This window comes from Pollachius pollachius (genome assembly GCF_949987615.1).
Source record: "Pollachius pollachius genome assembly, chromosome: 12".
Lineage (NCBI taxonomy): Eukaryota > Metazoa > Chordata > Actinopteri > Gadiformes > Gadidae > Pollachius > Pollachius pollachius.
The window spans coordinates 13955496-13965421 of record NC_136945.1 but is presented as its reverse complement, the minus strand read 5'-3'; the positions used below and the strand labels follow the sequence as shown (position 1 = coordinate 13965421).

General features: G+C 40.9%; 1 protein-coding gene across 1 annotated transcript in view; it reads left to right on the top strand.

Moving 5' to 3' along the window:
- abraa (actin binding Rho activating protein a) overlaps positions 1-2960 on the top strand; it is a gene marked incomplete at both ends in the record, with an annotated part of 3971 nt that extends 1011 nt beyond the window's left edge. The window contains one exon of the mRNA XM_079748732.1: positions 2523-2960. Coding sequence (XP_079604858.1) covers positions 2523-2960 — 438 coding nt within the window. The remainder of the gene's footprint in view (positions 1-2522) is intronic.
- Positions 2961-9926: the final 6966 nt, after the last annotated feature.

The window sequence follows — 9926 nt, the reverse complement described above, 5'->3', positions numbered from 1 at the left end:
AAAAGGGTCTGCCTAGCCTTGTGGAAGACTCCAGTCATGCACGATGAGTACAAGGGTATAGTAATCAGGGTATTTTGTCAGGGTAGGTAGGTAGACAGGTAGGTCGACAGACAGGGAGGCCATCCAATCATTTCATCAGTGCCGAGGGTCGTTGGTCGTCGAACGTCATACCACTGATGTTTTCGATTTTTTCAGCGCATTCTCTTTCCTCATTACTGTTGAGATGCAAAGAGAATTTCAATCAATTTGACCAAAAATGCTTCTCAAATAAATAACATACCCTAGCTTTAACAACTTGAACAAGTAAATTGAATTACTTAATTAATACATTCCATACAAAGTAGCTTTTGATAAAAGGGTCTAAATGATTAAGCAGCTAATCAAAAATAATATTCAGAATCAAATAACAGATTTGGAGGGATGGAGGGATGCAATCAAAATGGTTGCATAAGTTGTCCCCATTCCAGAATCCTTTCTGGCTTCACAGAGAGAGATGGATAGATGGCTGGACGGACAACTGATGGATAGACAGACAGATAGAGATCGTTCACAATCAAATCACCGCAGAGCTCAACTTTTCATCTCCTTGCATTAGCTGGGGTCTGTTGATCTGCGTCTGTAATGTTACCCGACCATGTGGCCATGTGCTTCCCCCTTAGTTGGTTGTTAAACCCAAGAGTTTAAGTATCACTCTGTTGCGCCAGACTCTCCTGTCAGGCCAGAATCAATAAATCTGTCTTCTCTGGTTTGCCAACTCCTCTCCGTCAGAGAACCCAGGGGTGTTTGGAAAACGGTTCATGGAAATATAGAAACATAATATACAGCAAACGTCAGTAGAGAACACCTAGAAATCTATCCTGACTCAGCGATTAAGGGGAGTTGTTGTAGAATGAATGGAGGTCTGCCCCCTCTCATTTGTTGCGTTTTGCACTCGGCTCTCCCTCCTGCATCCTACTGCTGCAGTCAGCCTGCCAGATGGGTTTCTTCTCATTCTAGATCTGGGCCGACTATACATCTTGATTCCGCCATGTTGAAGTTATTACTTTTATGAAATATGATTTTCATAAAGCCCAGAGCCTGCCAGCGGTGAAACAAAACAAACCATTAGCTGAACGAGGCAGACGTCCACTGCTCTGCACTTGTGTAGGGATGTAATAGCGATAGAGTAGTACATATTATACTGCTGTTCTCAATGAAGCTAAAGAGCACTATTACATGAACTGGATTTGGTACGGTAATCATGCATAAACCCAGTGTATAAGTACTCAGAGGTGTTGATTTGTACCTGCTTCAGAACGTCAGGACAAGGTTCTGGGTTATTTCCGGACACATTAAAGGTGTCCTAAAATAAACTGCAGCCAGCAGGAGCCATTTTATATCATCTAAAAGAAGACCTGCACATACCCTTCTTCTCTCTCCCCTGTCTCCCCCACCCACACTCCCTCCTCCCCTCATTTAAACCCTGAAGGTTTGATCCACACAAACACAGACAGCGCTCCTATTTAGGGCAAAACACACACACCCACACTCAAACACAAACACATAATCACGCATACACACACAAGCAGATAAACTCTGTCTCTCTCAGACACAAATTCCGATACACACACACACACACACACACTCACACACACACACACATTCTCATTCACACACGCTAAGATACAAGGACACTCACACACAAACACACACTCCTGCCCCCCCCCCCCCCGCCCCGAAGGGAACACTCTCTGAGTTTGACGTTGTAAAAGCATTAGCGGTGTCGTACTGCAACCTAACATTTAAATAAATACACTGATCACCCTCTGACCTTCACAAAGACAGAAAGCCTGTCAGGCAGATGAAGAAAGAAAGAATACTTAGAAGGGGTAAAGAGAGACGGAGTGAAAGAGAGACAGGGGAAGAGAGATAGAGTGAGAGAGAGAGAGAGAGAGAGAGAGAGGTGCAGTCAGTGGGAGAGAGAGAGAGAGATAGAGAGTCAAAGATAATCATAGAGTCAAGTAGAGAGTGAGACAGATATACTGAGATACGGTGAGAGAAAGAGAGAGAGAGCGACATAAAGTGAGAGTCATACAGTGGTTTCTCATGGTGGTCTGTCCTGGTCTCTGGGGGATTGGTAGAGGCCCTCAGCCGAGAGGCTCTCCGTGTTGCAGAGGACATTCTGAAGGCTCTGGTGTCACCGTTCAGGGGCCAGGACATACCACCAGCGCGGGCCCGGGGACATACCACCACCGAGGGAGGATGGGGGGAGGGGGGCTGGGGGAGGGCACACCACTACCGCCAAGGGGAGGGGGGGCATGAATAAGGAAGAGAGGGCAGAGAGAAATGTGAGGAGAAAAATGTGTGTATGATGTGTAGTATGTGGATGGATGAAGAATAAAATTGAGATAGAAAGAAGATGCAGTGCTACACATTACGACTATCGCTTAAGCTCTTTTTCCACAGAGGCCCAATCTACCCCAATGACAGTGCTCCTCTGACTCCCCCTCTCCCTGCTCCCCCCCACCCCCGGACCCCGGCAGATCAAGGTGACCACCACGGGGGACATCCGGAACCGCTGGCAGCAGTGGTCGGTGAAGCACATTGAGGGCCAGAAGCTTAACCCCTTCAGCGAGGAGTTTGACTATGACCACGCCATGGCCCAGCGGCTGCAGCGGGGCGACAGCGGCTACGGCAAGCCCAAGGAGGGCTCCAAGACGGCGGAGCGCGGCGAGCGGGCGCAGCGGCACGTGCACAAGGAGATGGAGGAGATGGTGTGGATCATCCAGGAGATGGGTGACAAGGACCGGCAGGGGAACACCGTGGTGACCTTCGGACGGCTGTTCGACCGCTACGTCAAGATCTCCGACAAGGTGGTGGGCATCCTGCTACGCTGCCGCAAGCATAAGATGCTGGAGTTTGAGGGCGAGATGCTGTGGAAAGGACAGGACGACCACGTGGTCATCTCCGTCCGGGAATGAGCCTGAGACGGGAGGAGCCTGGGGGGAAATCCTTGGTTGTGATTGTTGACTTCATCCATAAGAGCCCACAAAGCACAAATCTTTGGTTTATATTTGTAGCGCAACCCAATAGATTCATATGTTTGTTATTCGAACGCAGCAAAACACACCTTGCGCCGATTTCGAAGGCCTTTTTTCGATTGCTTCGTGTAGGACTGATATCTGTTTTGGACATGAAAATGAAACATTGCGTCACGTGTCACGCTTGAGGCTTTAGACATCTCGAGATGATCGTAGCTCGGAGAACAGGTGAGGCAACTGCCTAAATGTTCGTGCCTTGGCCTTGCTATTACGAATGTTCTTTTTTCTTGGATTTTTGACGTAGAGCTGAATGTCGTCAGCGTACAAGAGTACATAGATACGCACACACGAGGGTTTCTGCCAGTGCAGATAGATCGTCTGGTGGTGGAGGATGCATCTCTAGCATGCTGGTTATGGAGTCAGCTTAGATCCTGGCTGTGAATTCACGCAATACAGGCTGCAGGGAAGACCATCAAGGACAGGAGTAGAAGTTTGCAGAATTTGGGAGGCCATACAGAAATCAATCAGTGCTGAGAATCAATAGTGAGAAAAAGTTTTTTATCTGTTTCAGTGTTCGTCTTTCTCTGAATGTCCATATCTTTTTATTCTTACTTAAACTCACGAATACACACACACACACACACACACACACACACACACACACACACACACACACGCGCACACGAACATACATACCCATACTCCTGAACAAACACACAAACACACACACACACACACATGGTCCAGTCATTAGAGTGTATCATGTAGCTAACAGATCAACTGGTGGACGGAAAATATCTTTGACAGTCTAGGCTTGCTGGAAAACGACACTTTGAAATATAAGACACGCAGACATATTGCATGGATGGAACGAAGAGTAATACCATCCTATTTTCCAAGTCATGAACCTTAAAGATCAAATACGTGGAACGCTAACCATGTTAAACCCGATAATCATGCTACAATCTACTGTACAATCCAAGGGTATTCGGCACAAGGTTGCTTATTTAAATAGACTTAAATTCTAAATCGAAGTACCACTCTACAATACTACTTAAACTGGGCAAAATAAACGTAGAAAGCGATTGAATTTAATTTGAATAAATCTAGAAAAAATGTTAAACGGACTAAAACTGATTCAACTAATCTGGAATACTTCTTTAACTGAGTTTGAAGAATATGAATTAAACTGACCTCAACAGTAGAATATGACAGAAAAACCAGACTTAATCTGACCTCAACTGATCTACAATGTCTTTGCACTCTGAGCAAGGGAACAGCCGAAAATTACGTTTACTAATTTATTTTCTTCGGGAGATGTTAACTATATTTGTGCAGTATTTTAGTAAACAAATTGATGCAACGTGAGAAGAACAAGAAGAAAGGACTTTAAGGTCATGTATGAGGTTATTGGTAAGATGATCACGCATCAATGTATAGGTTATAGTTCATAGATACAATCATTTATTTGTGAGAATCAGATGTGGCCTTGCAAATACAGTTATATTATCAATATTACTTTATAACTTTATATCAAATAAGTGGAATTTTTGTTGTTGGCTTTATGATTTGGGTAGAGCTGCACACATCCTCATCCACACAAGTCCGTGACTTGATTGATGTGAATCACAAGACATATGAATTTGCACATGATTTCTCCAAAAGAGTCTTATTTTGGTAACATTGACAAAATGGTAAAGATTGCTTTGTTGGAATTAATATAAGAAGATGAAAATGTTTTTAAGCAAAAAACTTTTGTTAACCACCCCTTTAAATGTATTTTCTTTCAAAATGAAAGTGTGGGATTCTTCTTACAGAAGTAATCAACCATAGAGGTCACTACCAATACATATATTATATATATATAATAGAAAATAGGATTAAAGCTTACACCTAGACTAGTAGGTCTTGGGTGAGATGAAGCTTTTCTTTTTTCTGTTTGAGTTGCTGTGGTTGTGGTGTTTAAACTGTTAAATTATTGAATGCAGTCAATAAAGAATCACAATGAGGGCATGGTGTCTTTTTATATTTCATTAATCATTGAGCACATGATCAGAAACAATTTTATTGTTCTTCTAAAGTGGCTCTTTAATGTGTGTGTGTGTGTGTGTGTGTGTGTGTGTGTGTGTGTGCGTGCGTGTGTGTGTGTGTGTGTGTGTGTGTGTGTGTGTGTGTGTGTGTGTGTGTGTGTGTATGCCAGCCATCTAGACAGTGGGGGAGAAGTGAAGCATGTTATACAAGGCGTGAGACATGCTGTGCCGTGTTATGGAGCTCGCGTGTGAGACAGGCTGTGCTCATTTACTGAACAACGTCTGAGTCATGCCCCTTGATATTTTTTTCCAGATAACTTTGTGATCATTTTTATCACCTTCATAAATGGAGGATTGCCATTCGACATGGACTTGACAAAACGATAACGCTTGAATGAAATCAAGAGGAGTGCAGGTTGACTCAGAGAGCAGAGAACTGAGGTCAAGTTAAAGTATTTTATTAACAGCTTGAACAGAGTAACAATGCAGGGGCTGTGTGTGTTTATTCAACTGAACAGCTTGGCAACAAATGCGTGTTTCATGAAGGACTGCTACACTTCAGAGAACCTGAAGGCAACAATGCAACCAGATGCATCGCAGATGGGAAATAGAGTCCAATATCTGTGTAATTACAGTTTGAACTGCTTGAGAAGAATGGCTGCAGAAAATACTGTGGTTGTACTGGGAAGCTCCAAGTTCCCACCTGTAGAATAATTTGGTTTTATTGGGCAGCTCCCATTGTGCAACAATACAAGACTGTGGTTGTACTGGGCAGAAACACCAATTAAATAGATCTGTTTTTTATCTTACCGAAACTCTCTGAAAGGACAATTTCCCATCTCCAATGCTTGAAGACTGGAAACCATTGCGGAACCAAAAATAATGAACAGACAAGTGAAACCACCAGTGACAGTTCTCTCAGTATGATGAATTCAGGAACTAGTCCTGGTTTAATGCTAAACACCTTGATACAAAACCATGAACGTAAATTCTAAACATGAAGATTTCCTGATTGGCCTGACACTCAACAATCATCTGGAGTAAGACATAAACATAACATAGCACTAAAACATTGAATTCTCATTGCTTTGTAGGAGGAGAGGTAATCACCCCTGATGAATCTTCTGGTTCCAATGTTACCTTCATTGCAACCAATAGGACGCTACATACAGTGTACATGGACATTAACTCTAAGAGGTCATATAACTGTGAGGAGAACATAGTCTGAAGAAGAACTGTGTAAAGCTACAAAACAAAGGTTCAATTCCCATGAAGGACCTCCCTCCTAAAGGTAGACACATTCACCATGCTTTAAGGAGGAAGTAAAGGAGTAGAGGGGTGGTAGAATGTGTTTGGGCCCATGGGCACTACGGCAGACTGCAAAAGATCTCACAAGATCTCTGTAGGAGATGAGTCAGTGCATTCATCCTCCCACTCCTCTTCCTCTACTTTCAGTTCCCAAAATAATTATCACCCAACACCTTGTAGGAACACACACAGTGTCAAAGGATGAGCGCCTTCTGTCTTGTATTTGAGTTAAAAGCCAATGAGAAAAGAGAGGGAAAATACTTTATGCATTATATGACTTGTATTACTTGACGAGTTCTGCTACATGGACCAAGTATTTTAGGAGGACTTAAAGGGGAAGCTGAGTGAGATTATTGTTTCAGCTTTTTATTCATTTTGGTTTGAGTAAAGACACCACCGAGTGAAACTTAGAATAATGACCTTAGCTTAGCATCATGACCATAACTTAGCATCACGACCATAGCATAGCATCACGACCATAGCTTATCATAATGACCTTAGCCTAGTATCATGACTTTAGCTTTGCTAAATCTCTATGTGGTATTATTTTGTTGCTCTTGATCAGTTACAGCACAAACCATATAAAAACCCATACAAAATAAGTCATACGCGTCCCTTTTCAGAGTAGCAATCTGTCAGCTTTAACTGGAGTAAACAGTGATTCAAGTTGTAACTTGAAGTTCTCGTAGACACACTAGGATGGGGTACATGATAAATGACAGACAGCCTTTTAAACAGTAAAATATAAAGATTTCTCACATAGCTTATATTTAACCATAAAGAAAACTCTACTTGTGTTGCAAAACCTTTTTTTTTCTGCTGAATTTGCCCACCAGAAACGGTAGGCAGGATATAAATCTGATCTAAACAGAAGTATCAGAAGTAGGCAGGATACATAACTGATCTATACAGCATTATCAGAAACTAACGTAAGATACTTGGTAGCTGAACATTTAAGTGAGGTTAAAATTGTGTTTTATTGTTTTTTTAAATTTGATATTTTATGTGATACACTGTAGTCCTGTGTCCTGACAGAGTGGTTATCAGTGTGTTTAAGGCCTCTCCTCACATTGCATTTGGCGGCGATGCAGTAAACACAATTCCCAAACCAAGGGGGGGGGGGGGGGGGGTCCCAACACAACACTCTTATAGTGTCACACTTATAGATGTGCTCAACGTCTAAAATGTTAGCTGATTCTTGTCACAAAGTTACAACATCTGTTTGAATGGAACAGTACAAACAATGATGAGAATGTTCGACAAAGTGTTTGGACGGTTCTGAGCCAAAAAACACATAAATAGCAACGTAACAACATACATAAAAGCATCCTAGCAAGGTTGGCATAAGTTTTAGTTCTTCCTCCAACGGATATAGCAAAACCCCAGAGCGTTGTTATTTTTTGCATGGGTCCTCTGTAAACAGGTTAACATTAAACTCATTGTCATCTCATTCAATAGAAAAGTCTATAAAGGTAGCCATCTTAGAAGTTCCATAATACACCGGTCCATCGTAAATTGGTCGTAAATGTTTTTGCAAAGCTGCAAATTCTGTACGAAAGTTATTTATTTATGTATGTATTTATTTAGCATTGCTGCTAAGCTATAGCAAAGGTACATAACTATGCTTCTCAGCACAAGGCTGTATCAAGTTAAAATATCTTACGACATTTCAATGTTTTGTCCAGACCGTTTAAATGTTTTGTCTAGAACTTCTAAACCTTGCAGCATTTCCACTATTAATGCAGGAATGGGGATGTTACAATCCGGGACAATTCTGTAATGGCTACCATTCTCTTCTCAGATTTCCACGAGAGGAAGTTGTGACTAACATAGCTTATTTTCATGCAATATTCTGTACCTTGTGAGTTTGCACATTTTTTTTAAACAACAGCAAGACAACATGTCAGTTCCCTTAGGGTAGAATGTGTTGAATTAGCAGTTACCACAATTTTGATATCAGGTTTGTGTTTCCCTTCATTGGTCCTCATTTGAACACTCAGCCCTCTATAATATTACAATTTTTTGGCACAAAGAAGTTTGACCAAAAACATTCCTATGGTCATTTGTAAGTAAATATTATAATTCTGTATATTTTTTTACATGTTCTTAGAGTAATAAGTATTCATTTTAGTTTTTAATATTAAAATGAACTAAACTAAACATGTCAAGATTTATATAAAAATGGAACAGATATAATTTGTATGTAATATTTTCCCATGCGTCTCACCAAAAGGTTGGTCTGTTTTGTTTTTAACATAAACATCTATCCCAAAATATTTAACAATCTGTCATGCTCCAATTCTGAAAATAAATACATTGACAGCAACAGTGATGAAAAACAGTAAACATTGCAAAAAAAACATGACCTTGCCAAATAACATGAACAAGAAAAAGAACATTACCTAATTACAAATTACAATAATTTGTGTGACTTTTAAGAAAAATATTTGAGAAAAATACAGGAATTGTCAAACTTTTCCTCTGGTACTAATGTTTTTTTTAGGAAATCACAAAGACAAAATAATTTGCAAGCATGATACTTGAGCAGTGTATTTCAACATATAAAGAATGGAATGGATCTGTTTATTGCTTCATATAAAGTTCATTTGTTTGGAAAAGAGATCCCTGGGACAGTGCTACTCAAACAACAATTGTTTAAAAAAAATATTTAGTGAATTTTCTAGATTTACATTTATATGTTTTATTTTAAAAACAAAAAAAAACACAAATTGAAAACCAATTTAACAAATATAATATCTGGCCACCAACGTAAAAACAAATTGGACACTTCAAATAATACTTTTCCCTGTAGGAAGTCTAAGCTACATCTCCAAAAATGAAAGGTCCAAAATCTCTGAAAATTGGAATTAAAAAAGGTATGCATTGACGGAATGATATGGATGATGAACCAACACAAAAACGAGGTCAATTAGATATTTTGAAAGTATACATTGTTCTCTTTAAATTCTTACTAATCTTCTTATCTTTTCCAGCCAATCCGTACAGGTGAACTCTGTTCTCCTGGCTGTATCATTCAGGCCCTGCCTCTTGGTCGTCTCCTTCCCAGCCTACATGGCTAATCAGCACAAGGCTGATCTGGTCTGTCACTTACAACAAGCAGGGGATGTTGTAGCTTCTCATCCCGTCCGGAATACAAGCCTGTTCATAGCCTGACACGACCCTCCCCTCTGGAAACCACCACAGGACTCCAGAAGCACCCCCAATGTATTTAAGGTGTAAGACCACAAAGACACCTCCTGGTACAGATTGGCACAGTAGATTAGAGATTGGTGTCCATTGGATTGGAGATTTGAGAATTATTACGCAGGTTGTGATCTTTAAAAAATAAATATCGTAAAAATGTAATTGTAGAATAATTGCCATAGAGAATTCCGGCGTGGGCACAATAAAGTGTAGTTTCTAAATCTCATCGCTACTCCAACATCATCGCCATCTTCATCTGAAACCCTTTGCTTTTCGGCGTATGTCTCCCACGGGTCTGGGAGAAACTAATCAGGTACAGCCCTGTAAACTATCTCGCTGTGGAGCCGCGGAAGGATTGAACTGT